The 17045-nt window shown below is 39.2% G+C and overlaps 1 protein-coding gene across 1 annotated transcript in view; it reads right to left on the minus strand.

Annotated features, from left to right (window-relative positions):
- The window catches only part of Il23r (interleukin 23 receptor), a 67795-nt gene that overhangs the window by 46603 nt on the left and 4147 nt on the right, over window positions 1–17045 (minus strand). The window contains exons 3-4 of the mRNA XM_020182445.2: window positions 15460–15756; window positions 8348–8471 (exon numbers count right to left, since the gene is read on the minus strand). Of these exons, the coding sequence (XP_020038034.2) occupies window positions 8348–8471; window positions 15460–15756 (421 nt within the window). The remainder of the gene's footprint in view (window positions 1–8347; window positions 8472–15459; window positions 15757–17045) is intronic.

The following is a 17045-nucleotide window of genomic DNA, read 5'->3' on the forward strand; positions in this document are numbered from 1 at the left end:
ACTATATATATAGTTTTTAAAATATTAATCAAAGCATATAAAGACAGATTGAGCAAAAGCATCCAGGAAGGTAGTGGTTCTTTGGAAGCCAAAAGGAAGAAATGAAAAGATAAGTTGAATGCTTTTACTTTTTTTCAGTACTGGAGTTTGAATTCAGGGCCCCACACTTGCTAGATACGTCCTCTGCCAGTTGAGCTACTCCATTAGCCCTTTTTTTGTGTTGTGTATTTGTGTGTGTATGTGTGTGTGTGTGTGTGTGTGGTATTGGGGCTTGAACTCAGGGCCTACATCTTGAGCCACTCCACCAGCCTTTTTTTTGTGATTGGTTTTTTTCAAGATAGGATCTGGCGAACTATTTCCCCTGGCTGACTTTGAACCACTGTCCTTCTGATCTCTGCCTCGCAAGTAGCTAGGGTTACAGGCAAAAGCCACCAGCACTGTTGATAGTAAATATTCCTGATTCCTACATAAGACAGGATGAGAATGTGCCACTGGATTTGGTAATGGGAAAATCCCTAGTAACTTTAATAAGAGCTGTTTCAGTGGAGTGAGGGTAAAGAGAGAAAATGAGAAGAGAATAGAGACAAACAGTATAGAGGACTCTTTTGAGGAGGTTGGTCATAAAGGGATTACAGAGAAAAATGATGGTAAGAGGACACAAGAAGGATTGCAATTTTCAACAGGGCAGGTGCTACAATATGTTTGAAAGCTGATGGGAAGATAGAGAAGGCGATGGTACAGAGGAAAGACTGGAAGGAGTAGAAGACCCAGTACATAAGTGGAGAGCTGGCCTTAGAGCAAGTGCAGTTCATCACAGAAGAGAAGGTACCGTCTGGTAACAGATGCACTGTGTTCACTAGTGAGAGAGGCTGTGGTATTTCTCATGGCCTGGGTTTTCTCAAGAAAATAAGAAGCAGACCATCAATACAGAGTAAGGATGGAAAGATTGGAGACCAAGATGAGAGAAAAAGTAATGAAATAATTGTATGGCTTAGTAGGGATGTGACTTGGCTATTGAACTACAGTAAGACCAGTGCACAGCAATTGGCCCAGTGGAGGTTAAAGGTCATGAAAAGTAATATCAATCATTATGTTTGTCCCCAGTCATTGTTAGCCCTCTAGGCACATAATTGGTGCAGAAATGGATTTTAAAGTATGAACTACTTACAGAGTCCTAACAGAATTACTGAATTCTAACACCATGGCCTTTAAAGTATCTGGAACTATATCTAAGAACGCCCTCTGACTATTAGAGATACATATGTGGAGAAAGCAGGCAAAAACAAGCAGGCCTTATAAATAGAAAGAATAGGCAGCTGGTTTTAGCTGTGAAAAATGATATCTAATCTAAAAATATTTGCCCTATTGGTCTCCTATGGTGCCTGAGAATTCCTCGATAGCATTCTGAAAGGTTTTTGAGTTTGTCAGGCACAGATGGTGTTTATTTTTCTTTTTTAAATCTCTAGAGTTTATCATGGTGCCAGGAGGACATAAAATGCCAAATAACTATTTGCTAAATGGACTTAGATGGAACAGAATGGAGGGCTGCCATTTGTCCATTTTTTCATTCAACAAGTATGATTGAGTGGAAGGCACTGCTCCAGACACTGCATGGGTTTCAGAGATGAAGAACCTGTTCATGCAAAGCTGCTAAGGACAATGGGACAACAGATGGTAGACATGACCCACTGGTACACAGCAATATACAAGAGGCAGAGGAAGATATGTCAATAGCCATACAGCTCTGTCTGGTAGGGTCATCACCAAGGATCTGGGAAGGAAGAAACTCTTGAATTCTTCTACTTAACAGCCTCAGGGCTGGGGATGTAGCTCAGTGGTAGAGCACTTACCTAGCACCAGCAGGTCCCCAGTCGTACAAAATTTCAAACCAACAGGAGGAAGAAAACCGTGGGCTGCCTTTGTCATTGGTGGAACTCGCAGGTGGGCTGAGGTGACACAGTTCTCTGTCTATGTGCCCTTACTGGAACACAGACCCACGGGAGTTGGAAGTGAAGCCCTGCCAAGGTTGATCTCTCCCTATCTGGAGAGTGGAATACCTTAAGAACCCAGGATTTAAGGGCTTCTAACCGGTACACCTCAACTACAGCTTTCGTTCATTATAAGTCAACTTTTTCCTAAAAGGGTAAAGACCTTTTTGGTAGTTTGTTAGAAAAATAGACTTTTTCTTCTTCAATTTTTCTCAAGGTATGAATTTGTTTTTCTTAATTAGAGATGAAGAGATGTGTGCCTGCTTTTTGATTTGTCTGTGCATAATGGGAGCTATGCTTTGTATTAGAGAAAAACATTTTTAAAAAATAATCTTTCACATTCTTCATGTCCTTTTCAAATATTATCTGGACTCCATCAATTCAGAAGTTCAGTTGGATTTGTCAGAGTTTAACTATAGTTGCAGGTTGAACATCCTTTATCCAAAAAGCTTAGAACCAGAAGTATTTGAATTTTGGATTTTTTTTTCAGATTGTGGAATATTTGCATATGCATAATGAGACCTTAGATAGGGGACCTATATCTAAACACAAAATTCTTTGTATTTCATAAACACTATATCTATACAACCTGATAATTTTATACCACAGTTTTAATAATTTTGTGCATGACACAAAGTTTCATGGTATTGAATTTTCTACTTATGGTGTTTTTTGGAACTCAAAAAGCTTCAGTGTTTTAAATTTTCATTTTTTTGGCAGTACTAGAGTTTGAACTCAGGGCTCTATCTCTTGAGCTACTCCTCAGCCCTTTTTCTTTATTTGTTGTCCAGGTAAGTCTTGCATTTTTCCCAGGATGGCCTAGACTATGATCCTCTTACTGATTCCTTCCCTGTAGCTGATGACAGACACACACCACCATGCCTGGCTTATTGATTGAGGTGGGGGTCTCACTAACTATTTGCCCAGGCTGGCCTTGAACTATTATCTTTTTGATCCTCCCAAGTATCTGGGATTACAGGCATGAGCCACCATGCCTAACTTGTATTACGATTATTTAACTAGATTGTGAAGGGGCAAAAATGCAAGACATGTTTATTTCTAGTTATTAGATAAAATAAGAGCTCTTATTAGGTTTCAGGCCTCAACTGAATACGACAGCAGTCAAAACAAAAATAATTCTTGCCCACATTGAGCTTAAATTCTAGTTTGAATGAATGTGTTAACTTACTATTGACATATGTAAACAACTTAATAGAACACATTCAGAATCACTTTCTAGCTTTGGCCAAAATTATTGTATTACCTGAAAATAATGTAAACAAATTGGTGTTTATAATGTCTTGTAGGTGATAATTTTATGGCTTTACATTAATCTTTCCCTCTCCATGCAAGAACAAGTCACACAGTGGCTCAAGTGGTAGAGGACCTGCCTACCAAACTCAAGGCCCAGAGTTCAAACCCTAGTGCCACCAAAAAAAAAAAAACCTAAAAAAATGAATAAGTCACACTAGCCTAGGGAGTTGGTTTTGAGAATCACTGTAATATTCGTTTATTTTTATTTATTTATTTTTTAGTGGCACTGGGGTTTGAACTCAAGGCCTCACGTTTGCTGGGCAGGCACTGCACAACTTGAGCCATTCCACCAGCTCTGTTTTGTGTCGGGTATTTCAAGATAAGGCTCACAAACTATTTGCCCAAGCTGGCTTCAAACCATAATCCTCCTGATCTCTGCCTCCTGGGTAGCTAGGATTATAGGTGTGAGCCACCAGTGCCCAGCCAGAGTTTTTGAGGGCAGAGAACAACTTTAGTCCTCATAACTACTACAGGCATTCCTTATTTTACAAAGCAGATGTTTAGGCTAGGTGTGATAGTGCGTGTCTACAGTCCTCCTGAGGCAGGAGTATCTCAAGTTCAAGAGCAACCTAGGTGACATAGCAAGTCCAAGGATCCTGAGATACGTAGTAAGATCCTGTCTCAAAAAACTGAGGGCTGAGGCTCTAGCTCAGTTGTAGAACACTTGCCTGGCATGCACAAGGCCCTGGATTTGATCCCTGGCACTGCACACACACACAAAAGTGTCCTTCGAAAGCCATGTGTAAATACTTTAAGCATGTATGATTTCGAACATATTAAAGGACTTAAAAAGTAATATATAGCTAGTAGTCATAAATTTTGGAGAATATTTTTTATAATACTCAATAGGAAACTAGGTAGTGATTGTTAAGCTTGAAATTTTGTCTAACAAATACATTGTTTCAAGCTGTAGTATGCTGGTTCTAAATTTACAAAGCAATTTCACTGTCAGGAGCCTGAGAAAGAGGGCTGAGGCATGGTCTAATTGGTAGAGTGCCTGACCAGTAAGCACGAGGCCCTGAGTTCAAACCCTGGTACTGCCTATATATATATATATAATAAAAATAACTTCATCTTCAGGATTCTCAGAAGACAGGTTAGTAAGACCTGAAAGAATTATTGCACACCCACTAGGAGGTCAGTAAACAACAGATAATGAGTATGGCAAAGACATGGAGATATTGGAACCTCCATACACTGTTAGTAGGAATGTAAGGTGGTACAGCTGCTTTGGAAAATATTACAAAAGTTCCTAAAAAGGTCAAAGAGATAGTTAGCATATGACTTGCCACTTTTATTCTTAAGTGTGTGCCTGAGAGAAATGAAGACCCATTGTCTATACACAAATGTTCACAGAAGCACTATTCACAATAGCAAAAAAGTAGACATAGCCCAAATGTCCATCAGTTAATAAATGGATAAAAATAATGTGATCGATCCATAGAACGGACATTACTCATCCGATGAATAATGGAATATGCTATTCATGTGCTGCAATATGGATGAGCCTTAACCACTGTGCAAGGGAAAGAAGCCAATCACAAAAGACCCTCTATTGTATGATTCCTTATTTTACTTTTTTTACCTATTTTTCTTTTGTACAATTTCTTTTCTTTCCTTTTTTTTTTTTTCCAGTACTTGGGTTTGAACTCAGGGCCTACACTTTGAGCCAGCCCTTTTTTGTGATGGGTTTTTTTTTTTCTAGATAGGGTCTTGTGAACTATTTTCCTGGGCTAGTTTCAAACATAGATCCTCCTGTTAGCTAAGATTATAGGCATGAGCCACTGGCACCAGGATGTATGATTCCTTTTATATGAAGTGTCTAGAGTCCACAAATCCACAGAAATAGAAAGTAGACAGTGGTTTCTAGGGCTGGGAGGGCTGTGGCAAAATAGGAAGCGACTGTTAATGAACATGGGGTTTCTTTTTGGCCTAAGGAATCATTCCACAATTCTGATTACAATCAATGATTGTCATTGCATAGTATACTTTAAGTAGGGTGAATTGCATAGTAGGCGGATTATACTCAATAAAGCTGTTACATTAGAAAGGAGAAAGGAAAGGAAAGAAGAAAAGGAGAAAGGGAGGGAGAGAAGAAGGGAAGGAAAGAAGGGAGGGAGGGAGAGGGAGGGAAGAAAGGAATTTCTCAACCAACAGGATTAGGAAGTCCATGAGATACTTCCAGGTTCCAGGAGACTGTAAAAATCCTCAAGACACTAGGCTATCTCTGTCATCTGGAACCACCTGGCTTTTCTGTAAGCTTGAATTATGAGGTTTGCTCCCACTCTGCTCTCACTTTCACATTCCTAATGTTGATTTAGCAGTGGGATTCTAGCTTTCTTGTCCTTGTGACCACTTTTCATGTAAGTGGGACTAGATTATTCTAAAGGCAAAAGGTGGAGGTTAAGCCTCAGATGGTAGAACCACAGACCCCTGTCAGAAACTCAACTCTCTTCTTAACCAAGTGACTTTGAAGAGGCAAATGCCAGCTCTCCAAGCTATCTATAAAACGAGGACAATGTGACAGTTCCCTCATAAGTTTGAGTTGAGAACTGAAGGCATAACACATGGCACAGAGCCTAGTATGTAGCATATCATACATTATCGGTTAAGCTACCTGCCTCTGACCTCAGTGTTCCCACCATCTTGTTTATTCCTGACCACCCTTCATATGACCCTGCTTAGAATGAAAGGCACGAGCTGCTTGTCCTTGACTGGCAGCTTGTAACGTAGGAATGTATTTGTACAACCGGTCTAATTTTTATCTGAATTTATTGAAGAAGTGTTTCTTTTTATGTTTCACTTAATTGACATTATTCTGAGAATCTAATGGCAGAGAGAGAGACAGATACACACAGAGAGAGAGAGAGAGAGAGATGGAGAGATTGGAAGACTATTCTCTTTCACAATGATGAGACCTGGTAGCACCTCTTAACTATGCCTGGTGATCTGGTCCTCCCCACCCCCCACTTTAGCAGAAACAAACTAAGTCAACAAGAAGGTAGTCTAGCAACCCAAGTTCAAATCCCACCTGTCCTTCTATGTGACTGTGTGCACCTGGACACATTGCATGACCCCGCTAAGCCTCAGTCTCTTGTCTATAAAAATGAGAAATATAATTACATGCATTTCATAAGGTTGTATAGGGGATTGAATGAGGTAGTAGATAGGATGTTCTCAGTAGAGTGCTTGACAGACAGCAAGGGTCCAATAAATGCTTTTTAAAGAAAATAAGTAGCTTTGGAAAATTTTGAGAATTACTAACAGAACATATGTTCTCCCTTATATGCGGACATTAGATCAAGGGCAAACACAACAAGGGGGTTGGACTTTGAGCACATGATAAAAGCGAGAGCACACAAGGGAGGGGTGAGGATAGGTAAGACACCTAAAAAATTAGCTAGCATTTGTTGCCCTTAACACAGAGAAACTAAAGCAGATACCTTAAAGCAACTGAGGCCAATAGGAGAAGGGACCAGGAACTAGAGAAAAGGTTAGATCAAAAAGAATTAACCTGGAAGGTAACACACACACACACAGGAAATTAATATGAGTCAACTCCCTGTTTGGCTATCCTTATCTCAACCATCAAAAACACTGGTTCCTTCCAATTATTGCTTATACTCTCTCTTCCACAAAATTAGAGATAAGGGCAAAATAGTTTCTGCTGGGAATTGAGGGGGTGGGAGTGAGAGGAAGGGGGTGGAGTGGGTGGTAAAGGAGGGGGTGGGGGCAGGGGGGAGAAATGACCCAAGCCTTGTATGCACATATGAATAATAAAACAAAAACAAAGCAAAAAAAAAAAAAGAAAAGAAAATTTAGTGTCTAAGTTGAAATGTGTCATAAGGGTAAGATATACAGTGGATATTAAAGACTTATACAAACATAAGAATACAAAATACCTGATTAATAATTTTAATTTGATTACATGTTAAGATAATGCTTTAGATATATTAGGTTGAATAAAATATGCTACCAAAATTAAAAAAAAAAAGAAAATAAGTAGCTTTGGAAATTTTTGAGAATTACTAACAGATAACAGTATGCTTCAAATATACTACAGAAAGCATTATTTTAAAAAATGAACTAAATAAAACATGAAACATAGATAAGGTTATCAATTTCTCCCAGACTGTCCACAGCTTTCCAAGTTTTAGAACTGAAGGTCCTGTGTTCAGGACACCACTTTAGAAAAATTAGTCACCCTCCATAGACACTAAACAGGGTCTCTGTAGACAGGGTCATTCTGAAGCGGTAATACCTGCCATGAATTTAGGGCTCACTCTGGACTGGACCTGGCACCATGATACACACTTTAAAAGAAAAACATCACTTAGCTAGTAAGAACAAACCTGTGCATTAGGTTTCATTTGGGGGCCTATTTTAAAGATAAAGAATTGGCCATTTTGCAAGATTGAGTAAATTATTCTAATCCTAGAAGGGTAATAGGGCTGAGATTTAAACCATAGTTTGTTTATTGGGGGGGCAGTAGTAGAATTTGAACTCAGGGTCCCAAGCTTGCTTTTGCAGGCATTGTGTCACTTGAGCCATGTCCACATGCTCTAATTATTTTTCAGATAGTCTCACCTTTTTGCCCAGGTCCAGCCTGAGATCACAGTCCTCCTACTTACTATTGCCTCCTGAATAGCTGGGATGACAGGCATTACCCACCATGCCTTATTGGTTGAGATAGGGTCTCACTAACTTTTTGCCAGTGGTGAGCTTGAACCACAATCCTCTCAATTTCAGCCTCGCAGGTAGCTGAGAGCCACTACACCTGAGTAAGCCACAGTTTAAACCATTGCTACCAGTTACCTGCCAATAAATAGAAAGGACTGAAAAGTCATAGAACACTTTGCCCTGCAGAGCAAAAATATTAACGGTCCCCCCAGGCGCTATTAGTTTCACCGATGGCAATTAGATCGACAAGGATGACCCAGGAACATGTCTAATGTTTGAGGCTGATTCATCGGCTCTCTGCAAGAGGCAGAACCCGGCTGAGTGGTGTGGATCTGTGTGTGAAGCTGCAGGAGAGCCAAGCATACCTCTTCACGTGCACCACGTACGTGGTGTCTATGTAGGTGGGCTTCCCAGTGCCCCAGGTGCAAGTCATGTTGCCCGACTGCTCATGAATGACACAGGCCACCTCCTCAGGAGCATCCGGGGGGTCTGCAACAAAATGCATCACTTAAAAGCTGCTGTAAGAAACAAAATTTCTTGATAAAGTAGTTAGTTGATAAACTGTCAGTTACGCAGGAAACCAGGCCAACTGGCACCGACCACCCCGTGGACTCCTACTCTATCCGCACCACATTGCCGTCACACATCCTCTCCCTACACTTTACTTTCTGTTCCACTCCTGTGGAGATACGAGCAAGGTGAGGTTCCTCCCATTCAAACAGGAAAGCCTCCCTCCAAATTCTGCCTCCTCTCAGTTATCACTGTACCTTTCTCCTCTCTTAATTGTAAAACTTCTTTCTCTCTCTCTTTCTGATTTTTTTTTTTTTTTTTTTTTTTGGAGAAAGGGTCTCACTATATAGCCCAGGCTGGCTTCAAACTCTCCCAAGTCCTGGGATTACGGACATGTGCCACCAGGCCCAGAAACAGTGAAAACATCTTTAAAGAGTCCATTATTCTTCTCTTGTTTTTAATCAGGATTCAGTTCTGGCAAGTCCATCAAAACCACCATCAAAACCACCATGGCCAAGGTCATTAATGACTTTCTATTCAAAAGCTCTCTTGTCAATTATTACTTAACTTCACTTCTGCAGCATTTGGTATTTTGCTCACTCCCTCCTTGAAACCTTCTGTTTTTAGGCTCTTGTGAAAGGGTTCATCCTTATTTTTTTCTATTACTCTGCCAGACTATCTCCTCCTCTGGAACACATTCCACTACTCCCTTGAAAAGTTTGATATTCATTTATACAAAGAAATATTATTCAACCATAAAAGGAAGGAAACTTCAAGCCAGGCTTCAACATGGACAGAACTCAAAGACTAAATGAAGCAAGACAGACCACAAAAGAACAAGCTCTGTATGATTCCACTTATGTAAGATTTCTAGACCAGGCCAACTCACAGAAACAGAAAGCAGAATAGAGGTCTCTAGGGGCTGGGGGAGGAAGGAATGGGGAGTTACTACTAAAGGGATACGAGTTTTAGTTTACAAAAGACTTCTAGACAGAGACAATGGTGATGGCTGCAAAACAGTGTGAGTATGTTTAATGTCACTGACTGAATACTTAAACACGGTAAAATGATGTACATTTCATTTCATGCATACATCACCACGCCACCACATCAAAAAGATGTTTTAAGAGAAGTCTGGTATTCACAGAAGTCTATTTCAAGGTTCCCTCTCTTTCTCTGCCTCCCACCCTGTGCGCCTCTTCCTTCCATGGCCTTAATATGAAAAAGGAGGTTACTTTTTATGCTAGCATCTTTTCCCTTTGAGAACTGACACTCCCTCCCCCCCCGCCCCTCCTTGTCCCTCAGCCTCAACTCACCCCTTCCCCACCCCACTCCACCACAAGGGCTGTCAGCAACTAGGTCCTACACAGACTTGTGCCCTTGACCTAGGCTGACTAATCAGAGAATTTCCCTTGGGAATAAGCACAGGAGTCAAGATGAATCAACCAGAATTCTCCAAGGGACTTTTTTTGGTAGCCATTGTAAATGAGGTACATTCTTCCCTCCAAATGCTATCTCTGAGTGGCATGTGTTTGGTGAGTGGTTGATGGCCATCTTGTCATAGTGAAATGGTCAGTCCTTTTAGTGATCTTCAGTGTATTCAAGAATAAGGCCAACGCCAGGGAAAACGAAATCCAGAGACAGGAAAAGATGAAAGAGTCCTGATGACATTGTTTGGACCCAGGAAACCCCAAAACTATAGAATAACATCTGGAATACTCAGTTACAGCATCCATTATAAGTAACAAAGATCAAAATCTTTGAAAAAGAATTATGGAACTACTGAGTGCTAATCATATATATCCTTTTTATTCCTACATGTGAAAGACCGCTCAGAGTACTTTACTACTCAGAATCCACAAGACAACCGGAAGAAAAAAGGTGGGTCATAAAGTATAAAAACACAGACATTTTGGCACCTGAAGGCACACCCAAAGACTTATCTTAAGTTCAAATATAGTCTTTCACTTCACTGCAAATATTACTTGTAAAGTAAAAAAAAAAAAATGTTAAAATTTTAGCCTCATTGCAAATCAAAATAATAATAGATCCCACTTAGATCTATCAAATAGGCAAGGATTTTGAAAAATGGTAATACACAGTGTTGAGATAGATTTAGGGAAATCCTTTAGCACACTTGCAGTGGGAGTACAAGTTGATACAACCTTTATTGTGAGCACGTGACACATCACTGTCTTTAAAAGTAAGAGTAATATCTTATATCTTGTAACCCAGCAGTTTTACATCTAGGAATACAACCTAATGAAATGTTTATAGGCATATAAAAATCTTTGAATATTTGGCTAAAAGATTGTACCCTTGTGTGTACTTTTGCTGTGTTTTTTTAATGTTTTTTTTTTGTTTGTTTTGTTTTTCTAGTGTTTTCTGTTTGTTTTTGGTGGTACTGCAGTTTGAAATCAGGGCCTCAAGCTTGCTAGGCAGGTCTATACCACCTGAGTCATAACTCCAAACAAAAGAATGCACCCTTAAAGAAATGTAATGAAAAAAATTGCAAACCACCTCAACACAAGGTTAAATAAACTGCAATACACTCCTAAAGTACATCCCAAGTAATCTAGAAGAGAGTCATTAGAAAATCTATTTACTAAGGAGTAGCTATATGATAACATGACAGAACATACTGCAAATAGTTTGGTGTGGGGCTATATCTGAGAGAGTGAGAGAGAAGGAAAGACTGAAACTTGACAGACATACTCCAAATTATGAGGAAGGAATTATGTTACTGGTAAAATTATGAGGTGGTAGGTAGCACTTTCTTGCTGGTCTGAAGTTTTTAAACTCTCTTAAATTGAATGCAATTGATTTTACTATTAAAAACTAGTTTCAAAGAGTAAGGGGCACACTAAAGTACTTTTGAAAGATTCAGGTGAGTGTTGTAGCATTGAGTTTCTCTCTCCCTGGGGAGAAACTGAGCTCTGAGCAGGATAAAGAAGTTTTTAAGTCATATTTGAGTCTTGAGGGAAGTAGGTGTGTAAACATAAATCATTTTGGACATGGATTATAATAATTTGTGCTGAAGTTATTTTTTCAGATAGAGAGGATCATTGATCTGCCAACCACAGAAGACAAATGTCAATCATTTGGGCTTTGTTAGGCCACAACATTCTGTATGAAGTGAATTCTCAGGTAGTTAATTAACTTTGCAAAAAAAAATTTTAAATGACAACTCTACACATAATCAAATAAGCACAGTTACTTGTTAATGTGAAATAATGTAAAGACAGCCTGTGAGTATGATTAGGAGAGAGACATTGGATTGCTGTCAGAGCCATTGCCAGACTAGTCAATATCCAAGAATAAAACCCTGCTGTACAAGCAGGCACTACAGAGTGCCTTGGAGTACACCAGGAGGCTTAAGTTTTTGCTCCTTCCTACTAATCCCACCCCTCTTCCATTACTGGCATACTCACTGATCACAGACCAGAATGATAGTTAATTCAGTCTAACCGAAGATTGCTTCCTACTGAGAACTTCTAGAAAGCAGGGTCATTGCTTCCCCTCCTTTGCATTTCCAGCATTTAGCATGTTTGTGGTGCATAGTCACCATCCAGTGGAGTTTACTCCGTGAACTGAGTGGTCTGATTAATCAGATGATGAAGATTAAAACAAAGAGAGGCTCAATGGATCACACTGCAATTCCTTACTCAAGGTGGGCATAGGCCACTAATTGTGTGGTAATGATACCTAATTAATAGCAATATTAAAGATGAATATTCTTTTGTTGGATAACAAGTTTACTTTCATCACTTTATGTAGAAGTCAAAGATACTTAAAATTTAAGCTGAAGATACTTAAAACTTTAAGTAAATTTCTTCTATGGTCTATTTTGTTATTCTTTTTTTTTTTTTTTTTTTTTTTGGTGGTACTTGGAGGTTGAACTCAGGGCCTTGCACTTGCTAGGCAGGCACTATACCACTTGAACCACTCCATCAGCCCTTTTTGTGTTGGTTATTTTTGACATAGGGTCCTGCTTTGTCCCCGGACCAGCCTAGACTAAGATCCTCCTATTTGTGCTTCCCCTCATAGCTGGGATGATAGATGCATACCACTGTGCCCAGCCTTTGTTTGAGATGAGGTCTCAAGAACTTTCTGCCAGGGATGGCCTCAAAGTTTGATCCTCTCAATCTCTGCCTCCCAAAGTAGCTAGAATTATAGGTTGAGTCACTAAGTCCAGCTAATTTGTAGTGTTTTAATCCCATGATTATGGTCCCTGTTAGAACAAATTTCCCATAATATGCGTGTGTTAAATCACAGATAAGAATCTAAGAAGTGTTTAAGATTATGGCTTACAGTGGAAACTGTGATGGTTCACATTTCACAAATTACAAATCAGAGAGAAATTTTAAATATTTGGATAGCTTTTCAGGGAAAGCAGTGACTCATTTGTAACTTCTACCTTTTATGTTTTGTCCCTACTCTAAAAAAAATGCCTGTAATCATCTTGTTCTAAAGAGCAATGGTAAGTTGACATAGTGAAGCTCACAGGACAAGTATCCTATGATCAAAGTGGCCCATTGAAAGCAATGTGATTTCTAGAACACCACAAAAACCTGGTTTTTTGACCTACTTAAGTAGGAAGTTTTGTTTGCTAAAAATGCAAAGAGAAGAGCACACTCAGCTTGAATGCAGGGCTTGAGTTAATTCTTAATTGACAGTTAAGTCTCATACTCATAACTGGAGGTCTATGTGAGAAATTGTCACTCCTAGGTTACATGAATGGAAAGAGTGATGCTCTTTCTAGGCAGCCATCAGCAGAGAAGGAAAGTGTTTCTTTTAGGTTGTCCTGCAAGGGGAGCATTCTGTGTCCTGAGATGGCCAGGGGTTGGGGTTGGGGACAAAGTCCCCTCAGCCAACACCAGGAGGGCTATTGGAAGTAATCAGTCACACAGATAGCAACACAGAGAAGGAGTGTTAAGTAAAATTGGTATGAGGCTGTGCCTTGGACTCAGCTCCTGGAAGATCAAATCAAAATTGAGTGACTTGTGCTAAGTACCACATCACCACACAGAAGTTTTTAAAGAAGCAAGTCAACCCCTCCTTCCCCCAGTTTTTCCTGAAAATAGCAGGCTCACATCTACTCTGAGAAGGCCTAGTCAACTGAATCAGTGTGGGAAGAATGACTGTCACTGTAAGTTTTACAAGGAAAGTAACCTGGAGTAGCACGACAGTGACTATCTTCCCCTTTATTATTGTTTTCTGTTTCCACCATGGAACACTTATCTGTTTCATAGAATGAGATGTTGCTTGATTCATGAATTGCAAATAAAAACCAATTAGATCTAAACACTAAATGTGTTGAAGTTTTGTCTTTTTTTTTTCAGTCCTGGGATTCCAACTCCAGGGACTTGAGCTTTGAAATTTTGTCTTTGAGCAGAAGCAATACATATTTTCCATGCTTTGTCCTCTGGCTTAAATTGACAACTATCCTTTTCCCATAACTTATTTATCACATTCTTATTTATCCTGTGAAGAAATTGTATAACCTCTCCACTCTTACCCCTACCCCCAGAGGATAAATGGTAAAATATTTAAGTTCTGAGAGTTGGTTATATTTCCTGAGGATGTGGACAAGCTAAGGAGATTTCATACATCAGATAAGACGTCTGCCTGTGGTTAATTTCCACAATTTAGAGCAGATTCTGCTGTTCAAGGCATTAACATAAGATCCACATTGATCAAAAGAATAACTTTGACTGCAAAACTTACTACTTTCTTTCCCCAACTCAGCTCTACCTCTTCCCTAATTCTCTATTTTGAAGGGCATGCATGGTCAGCTGCCCAGAGTCAGTGGACAGTGGCCTCATTATGAAGAAAGGAAGCTTCCACGCTTTTTAAATTTGGAGGCCAGGTGATAGTAGTGTCTGGTCTGGAGGTGAGGAAAAAGCAAGACATCATATTTGGTTACCCAAAAGCATGACAAAGGCAGCATGGCAAAGACCAAAAGACCTTTCACTGAAAATGGGCAAAGGTATCACAGAGGATCGATCTCTGGATTAAAACCATCCTGAATTTACTGATGTATTCTTCCTAATAGTAGAACCAAGAGCTAAATACATATAATTACACAAATCAGCTTGTGTTACTACAGCTACTTACCCACCTTCAGAAGACTGCAAACAAAAATTCAATTTTGTATACATTTTTCAGATTAAAATAAATTTTTAAAAATTTAATAATTATAGTAGTAAATGGTATTTTACAATAGGGATGGGGGATTAGGATTAGGGAGTGAATGAGAAGCATCTTGTGTTTTATCAAAAAAGATTCATTTATAAGGATTTAGACACTAATGTTGTACTTTAAAGGTTATAATGTTCATTCAAATGAATTATTGAAATTTGGTGTTTAACACACTCAGTATTATTAACTTCATTTCACAGACAAGCAGCTGAGGTACAGATTCGCTAAGCAAACTGACCAAGGTCATACAGCTAAATAGAAGCTCACTTTTAGAGTCTCCCTGACTCGTGGGCTCAAAATCTCTCAGTAGAATTTGCTTCAAGATTAATGATATTAGTTTGAAAGACAAATAAGCAAAAACATAAGTGAAAAACAGATGAAAGAGCAACATTTTAATGGCTAAAGATTGGAGTACATGTCTATAATTCCAGCTACTTAGGAGGTGGAGGTAGGAGACTCATATTCTAACATCAGCCTAGGCAAAAGTGTGAAATCCTACCTGAAAAAATGAACTAAAAGCAAAAGGACTAGGGTGTGGCTCAAGTGGTAGACTACTTACCTAGCAAGCATGAAGTCCCACTAGCTCCTAACTCACAATTCAGCAGTCTGACTCTGGAGATACTTGAGTTAGCAGCTCCTGTCTTAAAGCTATCTAAGAGGTGAAGACATCACCTTGTATCTAGTTTTAGATAAGACTGGCAATTATCAGTGAATTATCAGTGAAGACTAGCTTTTGAGTGCATTTTGCATGTGCCCCAACACTTACATCCAGAAGAAATGTCTTTTCCACAAATCAGTGTCTCTTGAAAATACCCAGGGCATTCTGCAGTGCAATACATAGAGGCACGTGGTTCCAGGAAGTTTTCATACCAAAGTCGAGCTGTTGTTCTGTTAATCCTTGTGATGTGTAATCTTTCTTTGATGCTATTTTTATAAAAGTGAAATTTCCTTGGTTGGCAGTTCTTAATGGCTGCCTGGCAATATACAGAGATATCCATACCCATCTTGACAATGGTGGCAGGTTCCACCCAGATGTTGCCAGAGCAGTTTATATTTGTAATTCCTGAAAACAAAGACATAAAATAATAAATTCTATGTAAAATATCACAAGAGATTCAGAACAACATGCTATTGCCTTTGAAACTTATTCTTTTCTATTAATTAAATTACTTGTATTGAAAAATGTTAGGACTGAGTATATGTTGTTATGGGTTAGTTCAGTGCTGTGGACTTTGCCAAGCTTCTACTGATGTTCAGAGCACAACACAAGACTAGAGCCGGCCTCTGAACTCTCACCATCCAGCGAGCAAACACAATTAGCTTTCTTACTTTTGTGTGACAAATGAGCATCATCGATGCCATGCCATGTTTTTCACAGATAAATTAGATATAACACTGGGCACTGCAGAATCCAAAGCTCATTCTCTACGTACTCAACCCATTTGTTATTTATTTTTTGGTGGTACTGGGGTTTGAACTCAGGACCTCATACTTGCTAGGCAGGCACTCTGCCACTTGAGCCACTGCAGCAGCTCTTTTTTGTGTTGGGTATTTTGATATAGGATCTCTTAAATTATTTGCCTGGGCTGGCTCTGAACCCTGATCCTCTTGATCTCTGCCTCCTGAGTAGCTAGGATTATAGGTGTGAGCTACCGGTCCCTGGTTCCATCTCTTATTCTTTTTTAGACAAAAGCTACTTTTATCAGCGGATCATGAATATAACAAATAAAACATACTCTTGCAGTGGTAAGAATATAGTGCCTAACAACCACATTAATAACCATTGTTAATTTAACAATATGGAGAAATATTCACAATACATTGTTAAGTTAAAAAGAAAATGAGTTGGCAAAGCAAAATATTTAATATAGGCTCCAAGTTAGACAGTAGTAAATAAATAGGTAAATTAAAGAGAAATATACTAAAATCTTAACAACAACCTCTGCATTAAATTTTTTATTTTTAAATTGTATGTCTGTGACTTAAAAATTACATAATGGATATATTACTTTCATAGCAAAACACCACTAATTTAAAATCATTGGAAGGCCAGGTGTGGTGACTCATACCTGTAATCCCATGTACTTGGGGGATAGAGATCAGGAAGATCATAGTTTGAGGCCAGCTTGGGCAAAGTTAGTGAGATCCCTATCTCAATCAATAAACCGGGTGTGGTGACATATTCCTGTCATCCCAGCTACACAGAAGGCATAAATAGTAGGATCATGGTTTAGGCTGCCTGGGCAAAAATAGGAGACCTTGTTTGAAAAAAAGGAAAAAGACTTGGGGTATGCAGGTGGTAGAGCACCTGCATAGGAAGCTTGGGGCCCTGAGTTGAACCTTCCTGAGCCC

The sequence above is a fragment of the Castor canadensis genome, chromosome 7 (assembly GCF_047511655.1).
Source record: "Castor canadensis chromosome 7, mCasCan1.hap1v2, whole genome shotgun sequence".
NCBI lineage: Eukaryota > Metazoa > Chordata > Mammalia > Rodentia > Castoridae > Castor > Castor canadensis.